The sequence below is a fragment of the Silene latifolia genome, chromosome 8 (assembly GCF_048544455.1).
Source record: "Silene latifolia isolate original U9 population chromosome 8, ASM4854445v1, whole genome shotgun sequence".
NCBI classification, from domain to species: Eukaryota; Viridiplantae; Streptophyta; class Magnoliopsida; order Caryophyllales; family Caryophyllaceae; genus Silene; species Silene latifolia.
The window spans coordinates 2171532-2188190 of NC_133533.1; the positions used below are offsets into that span (position 1 = coordinate 2171532).

The 16659-nt window shown below is 39.0% G+C and overlaps 2 protein-coding genes across 2 annotated transcripts; one reads left to right on the plus strand and one right to left on the minus strand.

Moving 5' to 3' along the window:
• Window positions 1–4699: 4699 nt before the first annotated feature.
• Window positions 4700–8297, minus strand: LOC141597506 (cysteine-rich receptor-like protein kinase 25). The gene is made up of 7 exons (XM_074417974.1): window positions 7562–8297; window positions 7153–7263; window positions 6908–7029; window positions 6620–6830; window positions 6298–6535; window positions 5610–5760; window positions 4700–5210 (listed from the first exon to the last, which is right to left on the minus strand). Exons 1-7 carry the CDS (start codon window positions 8295–8297, stop codon window positions 4911–4913), a joined length of 1869 nt encoding a protein of 622 aa, XP_074274075.1. The 3' UTR covers window positions 4700–4910.
• Window positions 8298–9770: 1473 nt separating this feature from the next.
• On the plus strand, window positions 9771–12715 carry LOC141597508 (putative cysteine-rich receptor-like protein kinase 20). The gene is made up of 7 exons (XM_074417975.1): window positions 9771–10482; window positions 10594–10719; window positions 11282–11403; window positions 11537–11747; window positions 11849–12086; window positions 12167–12317; window positions 12416–12715. Exons 1-7 carry the CDS (start codon window positions 9771–9773, stop codon window positions 12713–12715), a joined length of 1860 nt encoding a protein of 619 aa, XP_074274076.1.
• The last annotated feature ends 3944 nt before the right edge of the window (window positions 12716–16659 follow it).

Sequence of the window (16659 nt, forward strand, 5' to 3'; positions counted from 1 at the left end):
CAATTCATCCCAATTTCTCGACCAACGTGACTACCTCTCCATCTCGAGTAGAATGGAATACAAGCACTATCTCGAACAATGCTCACTTTGCTCCAGTACTTGCTTCTGCAATGGATATCCTGATCAATTATACCGCTTTCAATTCAAATAATTCGCATTTTGCAACAAGTGAAAGCGCTCTAACATCCACTGAAACGTTGTATTGCTTTGCGCAGTGCACCCCTGATATAGATGATTTAGGGTGTAATGTCTGTCTCAGAAGCGCGCTTTCACAAGTGATGGATTGTTGTAGTGCAGGTATAAGAGCGATGGTGTTCTTGCCGAGTTGTCAGTTGAGATATGATAACAAATCATTTTTGTTGGGCGACGATATGCCTATGGCCCCTCCTACAACTATGGCCCCTCCTATATCTATGGCTCCTCCTATAAATCAAGGTAGTATATTACTTTCCTCCACGCGGTCAATTAAAAAGAGGAACTGAGTTTCGTAAATGTCATTGTTAGACCGTAATAATGTTTTAGAAACTCTAAATCATCCTGACTAGAATATCATTTGCAGCTCGGAACAAGAACAATACATCATCGAAGGTGAAATTGATCGCTGCAGTTGCTTCAGCTGCAGTGATTGGTTTAGTACTACTTGTAGCCGGTGTATGGCTATGTCAACGAAAGAAACGACATCAACAATTATCCAGGAAAATTCGACTTGGAGTGCCAGAGAAGTCACAAAATGGTTGGTGGACTTTTATCATAATTAGACATCAACAATACATTTATTTTCTTTTACTTGGCAATTAATTTGCAAAAGCCTTATAGATAAGAGATTGTCGACTTGTCGTATAAACTAAGAGTCTAAGACTTTTATTTCGTAGATAATATGGATGATATCAAGAGTTTGGAATCATTGCAATTTGATTTCAAAACGATCAAAGCTGCAACGAGCAATTTCTCCGATAAGAACAAACTTGGACAAGGTGGATTCGGCGTAGTCTACAAGGTACTAAAATGTGTTGAACTTGTCTATAAGATATTTAGATAGTTTTGTTCCTTAGATCAATTGATAACCGTCTAAGCGGAAGTATATAATTTTAGTTATCATGGATTTCTAACAGGGAAATCTTTCAAACGGAGAAGAAATTGCGGTTAAGAGACTCTCTCGAAACTCTGAACAGGGCACCTCAGAGTTCAAGAACGAAGTTCTTTTAGTTGCGCAGCTGCAACATAGAAACTTGGTTAGATTACTAGGATTCTGCATATCAAGAAACGAACAAATTCTTATATATGAATTCCTATCAAATTCAAGTCTCGACCGCTTCCTATATGGTATTGCCTTCTTCTCACATATTGTTAAATCACAATATATTACGGAGTAGCTTTAATTGCTTGTCATTCTAATTCGTTGTATTTGAGAAATTCATTGTAGACCCAGTAAAGCGGGCGTCTTTGGATTGGGAATTGAGATTCAAAATCATAACTGGAGTTGCGAGGGGGCTTTTGTATCTTCATGAAGACTCTCGACTAAAAATCATACACCGCGATATGAAAGCCAGTAATATATTACTGGATGATGCAATGAATGCAAAGATTGCTGATTTTGGTCTTGCCAAGCTCTTTGATTTAGATCAAACTCAAGGTGACACCGGAAAAATTGCAGGAACATAGTAAGGCCTCCTACTATTTACCGAGCTTCATCATGAAATTATAATTCTCAATTTTTCGTTAGGCTTATGTTTAATTTCTTGACGATGATCATTCATTTCAGTGGCTACATGGCTCCGGAATATGCAATGGCGGGTCAGTTCTCTGTGAAATCGGATGTTTACAGTTTTGGAGTCATAGTCTTAGAGATTGTGAGCGGGCAAAGAAATGGCTTCCTCCGTCAACAGCCTGAAGAAGGACTACTACACCGCGTAAGTATGATACTGTAAGACAATAAGTCTTGCTTATAACCGTTGTAAGTTACAACGAAGGGGTGGAAAGCACCATCACCCCGAAAAAAAGTGTTGGTTTGGATGAAATTATACCTCCGTTGTAAATTATTCTTATTTACAACGGTTGTAAACAAGAATTTGTGTAAGAAAACTGATCACACATATATGATATATCGCATTTATATTGTCACAATTCTGATGCAAATTACATAACATAGGCATGGAGACTCTGGAACGAAGAAGCGACGTTGAAGCTGGTAGATCCGTTATTAAGTAACAAGTTTTCCGAAGAAGAAGTGAAATTGTGTGTCTTAATTGCTCTTCTTTGCATCCAAGATGACGCGAATCAAAGGCCAAGAATGACGTCAGTTGTGGCAGCACTGAACGGAGAGTCCGTTACTCTGCCTTTACCCAATGCACCTCACTTTTTTACCATTGGAGTCGCGAGTGATACAACTATGTCGAACAACAATGATTCACTTACCATATAGTGAAAATCATAAATGAATAATTGTGTATAACTCCAAGATGATGCAAAAATATTAGAATTTGTAATCTTATTGTTCTGAGATTAATGGAAATTTTGGGTTTTTCCCAATATTCCGAATCTTTGATTAAAAAATATTATGTATTCTTTTACTAGTTTATAAATAACATCCCTGGTTTTTCCGAACAAATTCACGAAATTCTTGTGCCTGACCGTTGGGCCGGGATATGAATCGATCCTTCTTCTTAACGTACAAATAGCTCGTTATATGCCATAAAAACGGTCTCATAGAAGACTAACTGAATAACTAATGAATAATCTAACATTTATCCGTAACTAAAATATTAAAGACAGCAAAACGAATCTTCAATAACATGCTAACTAAACCATGTTAATTAGCTGTATAGTCCCTACATAAGCCGGACTTGAAAAAGTCAACGTCGAAAAACAGTACTATACAACCTACAATGTAGGTTGTATATATACGGATAAAAAGTTATAGCTAAAATTGTCCCTTTTCTAATAAAAAATGATGTTAATTTTTCATTATAAAATGGTTATATTTTATTAGTTATAATATAAAACGGATATCACCTGTCTGAAATAAACTTGTGGTCAAGATAATTAGTTTAATACCCTTACAGCCTTACATAAGCAGGACTCGACAAAGTCAACGTTGAAGACGGCACCATACAATCTCTGAGGTTGTACAAATTTTTAAATCTATCCTAGGAATATATATTAATTTGTACATTATTGTAAATAATATTTTGTTAGTACAACAAATAGATATATACTTGTATATATATTGTTAATATCACTAATGCAAAAGGTACGAAATACAACTCATTCACGTACATACACTCAATTTACTCAATTGTGTTCCTACAACATAAAAATGTGTATCAAACTCATTGTTTTATTGTTCTTCCTATTATCCTCTCAAGTATCGGCTCAAATTGTCGTCCGTGATAAAGGTGAATTTCCCATACTCATTTGAAACACCATCGAGTTGTACTGAGTTTCAATACGATCATGCTCACGTGAAATATTTTAATAATTATAAAATAATAAAATAATTTAATGTGAATATGATGGTATCGTACTCTCTAACATCTGGTGCTACTACGTCCTTTTCGTTTTCCAATTCCTATAGGTAGAGCCGTAGAGGTGCTCAGTGGGCCGGGCCAGGGGGCGAACCGAGCTAAGGGTTTGCAGCACTAGCACAACAAGGGTAAGGGATCAGGCTGGGTCGGGCCAATGTTGGGTTGGCTTTCTACAGCCCGAGCACAGCCCACCTATGCTTTTAAATTTTGTGTTTGGCCCAGACTGGGCCAATGAATATGCGACACTAGCCCGGCTCGACGGAACGAGCGGGCCGTGTCGAGCTGGCACACGGGCTGATGAAAGTCGGCCCATGAGACCGGGTCGGGCCGGATTGGCCCGTAATGTTTCATTTCTTTGATTTTCCGGATAAAGAAAAAGTAGGCAAACTACGACAAGGCCAAAAAAATTGATTATGGTATATCAAATCCCCTAATCGGAATATGTCAATATTTTGACATATCTCGAACGTGACCATCGCTAATCTCTTGTGCAGACGGTTCAAAACATGTGATTATATGGTTACCGCTCATCATAATTGGAGGCATTGTAGCTTTGGCTGTGGTTGCGGTTGTTTTCTTTTGTTTCTGCAGTTGCTTGTACGGCATTTTTAGCTGCTTAGGTTGCTACAAAGACGAATCTAAAGGTAAAAGTTACTGAGTATTTTTAAAATTCATTTTCCTCACAAGTCTCGTCTTAATCATTTTTTTACCTCCGATAAAAATACCTCTCACAATGCACAATGATAAAAAAAAAAAGGTAAACAAATAAATAAGACGGAAAGGACTTTAGTTGATGTGTCTTTTGTCATTGCAGCAACTGAGGTGAAAGATGATGAAACTGATGGTGTTACCAACTCTCACGTGTAACAAATGATGTGCTTTCTTCATAGTTATACGATATACTCTATATCGCATATATCAACTAGCTTAGTTGGTAAAGTCATGAACGATTGAAAATATGTAATGATTTGATTGATTTCGTAACTATCTTTTAGTTTTGTAACGAAGCGCATTGACCAACAAGATTAAAAATTACTTCAGTTTTATTGTCTTCAAATTTGTTATACAATTAATTTTATTTTTGGTGTATAAATCTTCATAACAATGTAATAGATGATCTTTGATTTGGTCAAATTATAGTATAAAATAGAAATCGACCGATTAACTTACAAGACGGCTCAATTATATACATGCATTTATTTTTTAACATCGCTAAATCACACAAATTAAACCGTCTTACAATAAATTATGGTAAAACTAAAACACGGATAAGTTTTGAATTTCGTAGAATGAGTCTCGAATTGAAACTTCAAAAACTCAGGGCCCCAAACATCGTAAATCTTGGCTTCTTGCCAATCGTAAGAACTTGGGTTTTCGTTCCTTGTCTCAGCGAGGAATCAATTCGGTAGATGTGTCGCTCAAGAGACATTGACTGCCTTCAAGAGAAACATTTTGCTTAGCTCGGTTGTAAGGAAAAGCAGGGGGTGATCCAGGGGACAGGACAGTTATCGGCTGTGTGTGAAGCATGAGAAGGACGGAATCAATGTTCGGCCTTTTAGATGGATCGTCTTGAATGCACATCAACCCAACTTGTATGCATCTTTCTGCTTCATTTTTCGGGAAATCAGTCTTAATCATCGAATCTATCAACATTAACGGATCCCCCTCGTTCCAAAGTCTCCATGCCTAAGAAGTACTTTGCATTAGTACCGTCTCTTGAGCAATAGATCAAACTGATAACGAGTTGCTCTAATTAAAACTCTTCAGTTTGAAAAAGAATTCACCGACGTCTCAACTCGGAGTCGAGAATTATACCCCGTCAAAGTTTATTCGTTAGAAAAGCTTTGACCAACCATAACTACCGGCTACGAGTTAATAAAGAGGTGAAACTTTTTTCAAATTCAAGGCCTTGACGAGATAATTGGTTTGAAAAAAAAATTGTCGTTTTCTAAACTCATAACAGACAATTATTGTTGGTCAAAGTTTTTTGTGAAAAACGAGGAGTACACCTTAGAAAACGAAAAAGTTTAGGGGCACACGAGAGAATATCCCAATAAAAAAAGAATGTAAAGCATTTGAGCTTACGTAGTTAAGAAGGTTTTCATCTGGTGAATTTGGCTCGGAAAAATTGTTTCTTTTTCCGCTAATGATCTCCAAAAGAATGACACCGTAGCTAAAAATATCCGACTTATTAGAGAACTTTCCTGCTATTACATATTCAGGAGCCATATAACCACTGCACCACATTTGTACCAAACCGTAAATTTATGCTGTAATCTTGTACGAGATGAGATGGTATAATAAAATGTAGGGATATTCTCTCGTGTACCCCTGAACTTTTTCGTTTTATAAGGTGTACCCCTCGTTTTTCACAAAAAAACTTTGACGGACAATAATTCTTTGTTACGAGTTCAGAAAACGGTATTTTTTTTTCAAACCAATTATCTCGTCAAGGCCTTGAATTTGAAAAAAAAAATTCACTGTTTTTTGAACACGTAGCCGGCAGTTATGGTTGGTCAAAGCTTTGTTAACGAATAACCAATCATAATTCCCGACTACGAGTTGAGACGTCGGTGAATTCTTTTTCAAACCGAAGACCTCTTAAAGACAGTCAATTTGGAAAAAAAATTATCGTATTCTGAACTTGTAGCCAAGAGTTATTGACGGTCAAAGTTTTTTTTGGCAAGAAAAGAGGGATACATCTTAGAAAAATGAAAAAGTTAAGGGGTACACGAGAGAATATCCCTAAAATGCAACGAATGCATATTCTTACAATGTTCCAGCAATTCTGCTGGTATCGCCTTGAGATTGATCTTCACCAAACATCTTTGCCAAGCCAAAATCTGCGATTTTTGGATTCATTACTGCGTTTAACAAAATATTGCTTGGTTTAAGATCTCGATGAATTATCTTTGGATCTGAGTCTTCGTGAAGGTACGATAGGCCTCGAGCAATTCCTACTATGATTCTGTAACGAGCCTCCCAACTTAGAAGTTCGCGTTGTTTCACATCTGTAAATTAAAATCATTCAGGTAGTCATGTCGAACAAGCACATACAAGTATTCATTAGACGAAAGTAAATTTGTAAAACTAACCGAATAAAAATCGATCAAGGCTCATATTAGGTACATATTCATAAACAAGCAACATCTCGTCCTCTTCCAAACAATATCCGTAAACTTTGACAAGATTTTTGTGTTGAAGTTTTGCAGCCAAACAAGCTTCGGTCTTGAACTCCCTCATGCCTTGTCTCGAAGCATTTGAAAGCCTTTTAACTGCCACTGTTTGTCCATCTGGAAGCGTCCCCTACAGACGTAATTATCATTAGTAATAACTTGAATTTCGCGTAATAAATTTGATGATTGCTAACCAAGTAACCATACCTTATAAACGACACCAAATCCACCACGACCGAGTTCATTAGATGAGGAAAAGTTGTCGGTGGCTGCTTTAATCGTAACAATATCAAAATTCAAGTTTTCCCTGCTTTCAATATTGTCCCATCCTGTAAAGAGCAAGTCTCCTGAGACGGTTTTACAATAGATTATTGTGAGACCGTTATACAATTGGAAGTAATAGACCGACTGACGACTGCCATATGTAATCGTAGGTCAAAGAGAGAGTTTACCAGTTGGTTTTCGATATCTATTTCGTCTCTTGATAAAGTCAAAAGCGATCAAGACAAGAGACGCTGCTGCAACAGCTGACACGACCCCTAGTCCGATGTTCTGCTCCTTACATGATGCTGTAATTTGATCAATCGTCAGTCCGTCACACAAAACATAAACAACAACAACATCAAAGCCTTATTCCCAAAATGATTTGGGGTCGGCTGATATGAATCATCCTTTAGAAGCGTCCATGGGTGAACGCACACCTCAAAATGCGAAAAAAAAAAAAAAAAAAAAAAAAAAAAAAAAAAAAGGAAAAATGAAAACAAAAAGGGAGAGTGAAACATAATACAAAAGTCAAGGTAAACTTATACAAACTTAAAATTTAAATCGAGAATAAAGATTTACCCTTTTTGCTGGTAATTTCCGGTGCAGGAGGCCTAGTATCATTGAAACCGTACATCAATCGACAATTCGGTTGCAATAGAATCCCTGCAGTGGCACCAAGCATAGGAAGCCTTCCAAGGGCAGTCTTTAAACAACTGTTGCAATCGATTTGGCTTAGATCCGGAGTACAATCGACGTATGAATTCAACGTTATGCTTTTAGCAACGTCGACAAATGATTGAGCTGATGGTAATACCAAAGAATAATTCCCAGTAGTTACATTACTAAAGAGGTCGATAAACGTCTTCGACAATAATTGGTCAAACTGACTGTAATTCGCCGGAGGCAACATGAAACTGTAGTATATCGAATTATCCTCGACGGAGAATATAGGATCATTTGAATACCGAACCATACACACTCCATACCAGACGATATAGTACTTACTGAACGAACATTTTTGTTGAATCTCTGACACAGCTGTCGAGACACAGTCGTGACAATCTTCATTAGAGACGAAATTATTACAGAGGAATAGACCGTAAACTGTACTACTTTTGGAAGTTCCTACCGCGGTGAAGTTATAGAACTTGGTCGTGTTAGCTTTCGAGGTGAGTTCCAAAGTCAAGATATCGAGGTTGGTCTGGAACTCGCTTCCCTCGTCGTAGTGGCCATAATCTGAACAATAGTTCACTAGGTAAGTTTGATTTTGAGCACCAATAAATGTAAATAAATAAATTGAGGTGCACAGAATTGTGAGTTTGGTTTGTTTCATTGTTGATTGTGTTTGGTAAACAGACGACTCCAAATATCATTAATCTCGCGACTGACGACTCATCATCAACAAAGTATAGTTTAATTATGATTTTCTGTCATTGAGAATAACATTAATTTTTTTTTGAGATTCCAAGTCAAATTTGATGTTTTTAAATGTATTTAGGGATAACTTATGTGAACATCTTAGCATGTCATCCTTTATTTTAGGAAAAAAAATCGGATTGAATTTTTCAAACCCGCGCAAAGACTTGTTAATGTGAAATTATAATATGAGACGGGTGATTCGTGATATTGAGTTACTCGGTTTAGTGACAAGACGTCATTGGATGGTACTAAGTTTTAGTATCACTCCTCTTACATGCATAATATAGGTGCTACAAAGTAAAGAGTTAATTTGAAATACATATGAGACGGGTGATTCGTGATAATGAGTTATAACGAGTTTCCCAATCCAACGACTCTTGTCGTCTCACATTTGTAAATCATGATCATACAATGGTTAAAGGCCTTTATTAGTTCAGCTAAAGTAGAATGATCTATATGAAGTGAATTTTATTAAAACTAACCAAACAAAAGTCGATCGAGGCTCTTATTCAAATGGGGCATATCGACAAATGATTGTTCTGAAGGAAATACTGATGAATCCCCTGTAGTTACTTTACGAAAGAGGTCGAGAAAGGTCTTCGACAATGACTGGTTAAACTGGCCATATTCAAATGGAGGATGGATGAAACGGAAGTATAGGGACGTAGTCGGGTTTTTGCAAATAAGGTACTCCCTTACATTCATTCAACAGGTTCTTTACGTTTTTATTACTTTAAAAAAAATAGAATAAGTTAATTTAATGAAACGTAAAGAATCTGTTGAATGAGAGTGAGCGGATGTTTGGAGCAAACCGAGTGATTAACGCGCAAATGGTACACTGTCATACCCATTTTGTTTATTTTACTGACAAAATGGTGCACACTTGTACGGATCTTTATTAAGTTTCCGTAAATCTCAAGGATACAGAAGTACGAGCCTATAGAACAGGTCAAACTCCTGCTGATATATTGAATGAGAGTGAGTAGGTATGGTTGAACAGGTCATGTTCAACTGTTCGAGTAAGCTCCGGGACCTCTCTTTAGTTTCTATGTGGCTTAATCTCATTTTAATAATAATTCATTTCATTTTCTAATTGCTGCTGTCATACTCATACACATCACAAAATTTGCTAATTGCTGATTGCTGATATGTTGAGTTAGTCAACTTTGTTGCTTGTCATCTTCTTATCTGTTAAAAAAAATACAGTATTATTAAACTGTCTTGGAAAGTTCAACGAATTGAGCAAATGATTAAAATAAAACAGATCATGTTAACCACGACATTCCGATTTTTTTCTATTTTTTTCGGTCAGAGTTGAATAAACATTGCATATTTTGTTCTTCTGAATTGCAGATGCTGTAGGCAGTAGGCGAACCAATTGATGGCAATGTCGATTTATAAAACTCAGATATTGTTTCTTCTCTGCCTGTCTATTGTTTGCATCAAACTCGCTGTTTCGGAAGACCAAGTTACTTACTTCAGCGAGTATTGTTCGGAGAGAATACGTCATGATCAAACCAACCTTAATGATCTACTGTCAAATCTGACAGCGGAAGCAGAAACGAAAAAATTCTATAACTCTTCTATTGGGGAAGGAAGGAATAAAATTGAAGGTATTTTCCTCTGTAACGGAGGTTACACGACACAAGTCTGCAGTAAATGTATAACAGTTGCAGCAGGGCAAATCCAGCAGAAATGTCCGAACAATGTGGAAGCGATAATCTGGTATGGACAATGTATGTTACGTTATTCAAATCGGTCCATTTTCTCTATTGAAGATGATTCAGTTTACAGGATCTTCGAGTATGGGCCGTTGGATTATAAACGGTTTGATCAGGAATTAGTAAGCACGTTGATCGATCTTTCTAATACTGTTAAAGTGGATGATACGGAATTGGCTTCTGCGAATGGGGTTGTTTATATAGAAGAATTAATCGGACTTGTCACGTATGTCGAGTGTACACCTGATATAAAACAGTCAGACTGCAAGAAATGCCTGCAGACCGGTTTAAACAGGTTGCAGATGAATGGAATTCAATTAAAAACAATTGTTCAACCAAGTTGTCGGATAGCGTACTTCTATGTGGATCTCGGTGCAGGTAACACAATATTCAGTTGTTCTATTTTCTATGTAATATTCAATTGATTCAAATTCTAGTCGTTTTATGGCCTCAGCGGTAGAATACTGATCTGAATTTATTTACTCTTAGGTGTAGGAAAAGGATTCAGCTTAGCTTGGATTGTTGTAACTGCAGTCGTAGCTATAGCAGCGACATCTTTGGTCTCGAATGTGTATATGTGCTTCAGGAAGGTCAAGGCAAGGGGAAAGCCTACTGGTAATGCAGCTTCTTTAAATTTATACGTCTTTGGAATCGGATTTAATTTGGAGTACTGGGCACGGGTCCAAAACCGGACCGGAACCGAAATCGTCAAAAATCTCGGACCGAAACCAGACCGGATTATAAAAATTCCGGACCGGATGGACCGGAATTAATTTTACATATCCATTTTTCCAAATTCCGGTCCATAAATCCGGACCGGTTGGACCGGATTAGGTAGACGGTAGATTTTTAATGTATTTTTAATTAATATTTTAAGGAAAAAAATAAAATAAAAATAATTCCGGTCTTTCCGGTCCGGACCAGAAAACAAGACCGGACTAGACCGGAAACCGGAATCTTAAAAAAGTGTGGACCGGGGACCGGACCGGACTTTTTAATAGTGGTGTGGGCTCGAGTCGAGTTTAGTTCAATTTATTATGTTCTTAGGTACACCCGGTGTACCACGTCACTGTACACTCTAGCCAATAAGTTTATCATTGGCTAGGGTGTACAATAATCTTGTACACCGGGTGTACCTAAGAAATTTTCCAATTTATAATGCTGGTGTGTTTTACAGGATTGGATGAAATGGAGAGCATGGAGAACCTACACTTGCAGTATAACACAATCAAAGCTGCTGCAGACAATTTTGCGCCAGCTAATAAAATTGGTCAAGGAGGATTCGGAGTCGTTTACATGGTATGTATGTAAGGGATCAGATTGTACATTGCCTTGAAATGAAATTTTTGTTGCGATTTTCATTGGCCGAGTCATATCACAATAAAATGAAGTGCATACAGTTTAGCCATTCGCGAACTGCTGTAAATTTCAGGGAACACTTCCAGATGGACAGGCGATAGCAGTTAAGAGGCTTGCTAGTCAGTCGGGACAAGGGATCAGGGAGTTCAAAAGTGAAGCTAGCCTGGTCGCAAAGTTGCAACACAAAAATCTTGTCAAACTCTTTGGATTTTGCTTGGAAGGAGAGGAAAAATTACTTGTATATGAGTTTGTACCGAATAAGAGTCTTGATCGCTATCTATTTGGTACTTTCGTCATTAAATTTTGTTCTTAAAAATTTTGTGGCAACTTCAAAATTAAGTTATTGGATTTTGGACAGGTTATGAATTTTGTTTTAAAACTGCAGATGCAAAGAGGGGAGCTTGTTTGAACTGGGAAACACGAAAGAAAGTCGTGATGGGAATTGCACGCGGACTTGTTTATCTCCATGAAGATTCTCGGTTTAGGATTATCCATAGGGATCTCAAACCTAGCAATATTTTGTTGGATGCTGATATGAACCCGAAAATTGCAGATTTCGGGATGGCGAAACTGTTTGGAAATGACCAGACTCAAGGAAATACTAGCAGAGTTGCAGGAACATTGTAAGTTTAATACCGGCAGCATTAACCTGTACTGACTATGACATTATTAATGAATGTAATTTATAAATGATACGATACAGCGGATACATGGCACCTGAATATGCAGCAACAGGACACTTCTCAGTGAAGTCTGACGTTTTCAGTTTTGGTGTCATACTTCTGGAGGTCGTGAGTGGACGCAGGAATAGTGTCTTACTTATTCAAGACGATGATGAAAACCTACTAAATTACGTAAGCTTTAATCTTCGAGTAATTAGTCCATGATCACCCCCTACCCCCTCGTCACTTCACATAAGGATGGTTTTTAATACCGATTGATAAACAAACAGGCATGGAGGTTATGGAACGAAGGCTCTATCGAAGAATTGGTGGATCCGAATATTAAAGAAGTGTCTTCAACCAGTGAAGTCACCAGATACATCCACATTGGACTATTGAGCATCCAACAAGACGCAGCCAAAAGGCCTACAATGGCAATGATCATGTCCATGATGAGGAGTGAATCGATTGCTCTTCCTCCTCCAAAAGCCCCTCCGGCTTTTCCATACAGAAGAAACTTATCCAAAGATTCGGATTACAGTAACGCAGTTTTCACAGAAGAGATTTTTACTGATGTCAATGTTAGGTAACTCGCACGCAGTCATCACACTGGCAGATTTAGGTGTTAATACGAATGTTAGAAACACGATTATTATTCGTACAAGGAACATAGTCATGTCTAACTATTTTTTTACCAGAGAAGCACTACAGTTTCACGAGTTATCCAAATAAAAACGCTTATGAGTTATAAGACAGTAGGTTTGTGAAGAATGAATTGTGTATTAATGATTGAATGTTTTACAGTATATATAGGAGTAGCATGTACATCTAAAAAGGGAGAGGAGCCTATACAATGAGCTAATTGATTGACAGAATAATACTGATGCTATATTTACAAAGATATGACAGCTTGATTGAAAATTATGTGGGATTGGATTGATTTTGTGATTTGTCAATATTATCTTCTGAGATATTGTTAATACGCCCCCTCAAGTTGGACGTTCTTGTGATAAGACCAAGCTTGTCTCGTAATTCATGGAATTGTTGTTTGTGCAGCGGCTTGGTGAGGATGTCTGCGAGTTGGTCCTTACTGGCGATGTGAGAGATACGTATCTGACCGAGCTGGAGTTGTTGCTTGACGTAGTGGAAGGATATGGCCATGTGCTTCATTCGCGAGTGAAAGACTGGGTTCTTTGCATAGAGTGTAGCGGAGATGTTGTCACAAAATATGGCAGGAGATTTGAGAACTTGTATGTTTAGCTCGGAGAGGAGGTTGCGAAGCCACAATGTTTCCGTGGTGACAGATGCAATAGCTCGAAACTCAGCTTCTGTTGTAGAGAGCGCAATTCCTTTTTGTTTCTTGGAGGACCAGGCAATGGGGTTGCGTCCAAGATAAGTAATGTAGCCTGTTGTTGATAGATAGTTATCTTTGTCACCGCCGAAATCGGCATCACAGTAGGCATGAAGGCAAAGTGGTGTATCCTTGTATAATTGGATTCCATGAGTTTGAGTTCCTTGAAGATATCGAAGGAGACGTTTAAGTGCCATCCAATGATTCGAGGTGGGATGATGAAGAAATTGTGCGAGACGGTTGACGGAAAAGGCAATGTCAGGTCGAGTGAGAGACAAATATTGGAGGCTTCCCACTATGGCCCGATAGGTGGACTGCTCGTGAATAGGATATTGGTCTTCCCTGATAAGAGGTGGTGAGGTAGCCATGGGTGTGGTGTTTGGTTTTGCATCAGCCATGTTATATTTCGTAAGAAGGTCTTGAATATACTTGGACTGACTCAAGTGGATTCCGAGTGCATTCGGGGTAACTTCAACTCCCAGAAAGTAGGATAAAGGCCCGAGGTCTTTCAGTGAGAATCGAGTGGAGAGTTTAGTAATGAAGGTCTGTAGATGCGACGAGTTTGGTCCTGTAATTATAATGTCATCCACATAAATGAGCATGTAAAGTGTGAGTGTAGGTGTTTGTAGAATGAAGAGCGATGGATCGGAGATAGATTGAGTGAAACCAACAGTAGTGAGGTAGGTTTTAAGTTCTGTGTACCAAGCCCGAGGGGCTTGTTTTAGACCGTAGATTGCTTTATTTAATTTGCAGACAAAATCGGGATTAGTTTGGTTAATAAACCCAGGTGGTTGAGTCATAAAAACACTGTCGGTAAGGGTGCCTTGTAGAAAAGCATTATTGACGTCGAGTTGTCTGAGGGGCCAATTTTTAGTAACAGCTAGGGAGAGAATTAGACGGACTGTGGTGGGTTTTATCACTGGACTAAAGGTTTCAGTGTAGTCAATGCCGGGTCGTTGATGAAAGCCTTTTGCAACGAGGCGTGCCTTATGTTGCTTAAGGGTTCCATCGGGATTAAATTTGTTCCTATACACCCATTTACAACCAACAATATTTTGGGCAGATGAGCGTGGAACTAAGGTCCATGTGTTGTTGCGGGTTAGAGCATCGTACTCTTCCTGCATTGCTTGTCGCCAATGAGGGAGGACGAGTGCCTGTTTAATAGTGTTAGGAAGGGTTGTGGGGAGTGTCGATTTGAGGGCGAGCTTGGCATATTTTGGGTTTGGTATGCGAATGTTGTTGTCAAGGCGGGTTGTGATAGTTTTGGGTGGTGGAGGTGGTTTGGTCTTAGGGCGAGACGTGCTGGAAACGGTTGTAGTGGTGGTAGATGTGGGATTAATGATTGGGGCGGCTGGTGTCGATGTGGTAGTGGAGTTAGGCGGGATGGTTTCTGTCGAGGTGGAGGTAACAGAGGGTGTGGAGGTTGGAGTAGGTCGACGAGAGTAGACCGTGTTAATGGGGTGTTTTGAGCGAGGAATTTCGGGTTGCTCGGGTGAAGAAGCCGTTGGTGATGGGGTAGGGGGGGGAGGAAGAATGTGGAGGGAGAAGGTGGTCCATTCTTCAGTGGTTGGAGAGGGGAGGGTGGCCGTCGATATGGTGGCGAAAGGATAGATGTCGTCATAAAATTTGACATGACGAGAGGTGTAAATACGGTGAGTCTTTGGGTCGAGGCAATGAAAGGCACTTTGTGTAGTGGAATAGCCTACAAAGACGCAGGGAATGGAACGATCTTCTAATTTGTGTTTGGCGTAGGGTCGTAACCACGGATAGCATAGACAACCGAAGTTGTGTAGGTTGTGATAGTCCGGTTGTTTATTGTGAAGCATAAAGTAAGGTGACTTTCCTTGTAGAGACCGAGTGGGAAGGCGATTTATAAGATAAGTGGCGGTGCTAAAGGCAAATGGCCAGTACTTGGTGGGTAGTTTGGCGTGTTTAAGGAGGGCTAGGCCCGTTTCTACTATGTGACGGTGTCGTCTTTCGGCATATCCGTTATGCTCGGGAGTATGCGGAGGTGATGTGGAGTGCGAGATACCATTGTTAAGAAGGGTTGTATTTAATTTAACGTACTCGCCTCCATTGTCGGAAAAAAAATGTTTAATTGGTTTGTTAAAATACTTTTCTACGATTGCTTTAAATTGAATAAATACTTGGTTTGTATCGGATTTTCGTTTAAGTGGGTACATCCATATATATTTACTAAAATGATCGACGAATATAATATAATACTTAAAGTGATCGAATGACGGTACTGGACTTGTCCAAAGGTCAGAGAACATGAGTTGCAGTGATTCGGTGGTTCGAAAACGGCAGTTTCTTGCTTTTGACAATGTTGCACGATTCACAGTGGACAAAATCAACAGTAGAAAAATTAAAATTTTTATTAAGGGTCTTAATTACATCATATGAAGGGTGACCTAGTTTATGATGTAAAGACAATGGAGCAGGTCCTTTTGTAGCATGGTAAGTTCTCGGTTTTGTAGGACACCACTCATAGATCCCGTCTCTAACGCGGCCCTGGAGGAGCGTCGTTCCCGTTGCCATCGCCTTAACAAAGAAACAATTATGTGAGAAAATTACATATGCTTTGTTGTCGCGGCATAACTGAGATATAGAAATGATATTCCGCGATATTTTAGGAACATGAAGAACGTTATTTAAATTGAGTCCGTCTAAATTAATAGTACCTGTGTTGGCGATTGGTAGGCCGGAACCGTCGCCGATCAGAAGCTCATCTAGGCCGGAGTAGGGGGAGTGGAAGGCGAGTGTGTCCAAATCGTGTGTCACATGGTGACTTGCACCACTGTCGAGTAAGTAGTTTGGGTTGGGAGCCGAGTAGCCATTGTTGACAGCCGCGGTGTGTGCTTGGGGATAGAGTTGGTGATAACGGTTTGGAGGTGGAGCAGGGAAGGTGATATGTGGAAAAAGTTTGCGAAAAATAGGGCAATGAGCGATTACATGGCCTGTTTCTCGGCACCATTGGCACCGACCTTTGAAAGGACGGGGGTTTGATTGGTTGTTTGGTGGAGCAGGAGGTTGAGATTGGTTGTTGTGGGTGGAAGAGGAGCGTTGATTGTATCGATGGTGGCTGGTATTTTTGAACGCAGGGTTAGCAGAAGGTTGGTAATGGTTAATGGGTGGGTTGTGTTGGATAAGTAATTCCTGTTGCAATAGTTTTTCATGGAG

Bases quoted from the DNA above. Each gene is read 5' to 3' on its own strand.
- LOC141597506 (XM_074417974.1), bottom strand. From the start codon at position 8,297: ATGAAACAAACCAAACTCACAATTCTGTGCACCTCAATTTATTTATTT. The intron at 6,831-6,907 runs GTATGGTTACTT...TTACGTCTGTAG, and splicing joins GATTTGGTGTCGTTTATAAG to GGGACGCTTCCAGATGGACA. The intron at 6,536-6,619 runs GTTAGTTTTACA...TTTAATTTACAG, and splicing joins CCTTGATCGATTTTTATTCG to ATGTGAAACAACGCGAACTT.
- LOC141597508 (XM_074417975.1), top strand. From the start codon at position 9,771: ATGTCGATTTATAAAACTCAGATATTGTTTCTTCTCTGCCTGTCTATT. The intron at 10,483-10,593 runs GTAACACAATAT...ATTTACTCTTAG, and splicing joins CTATGTGGATCTCGGTGCAG to GTGTAGGAAAAGGATTCAGC. The intron at 10,720-11,281 runs GTAATGCAGCTT...TGTGTTTTACAG, and splicing joins GGCAAGGGGAAAGCCTACTG to GATTGGATGAAATGGAGAGC.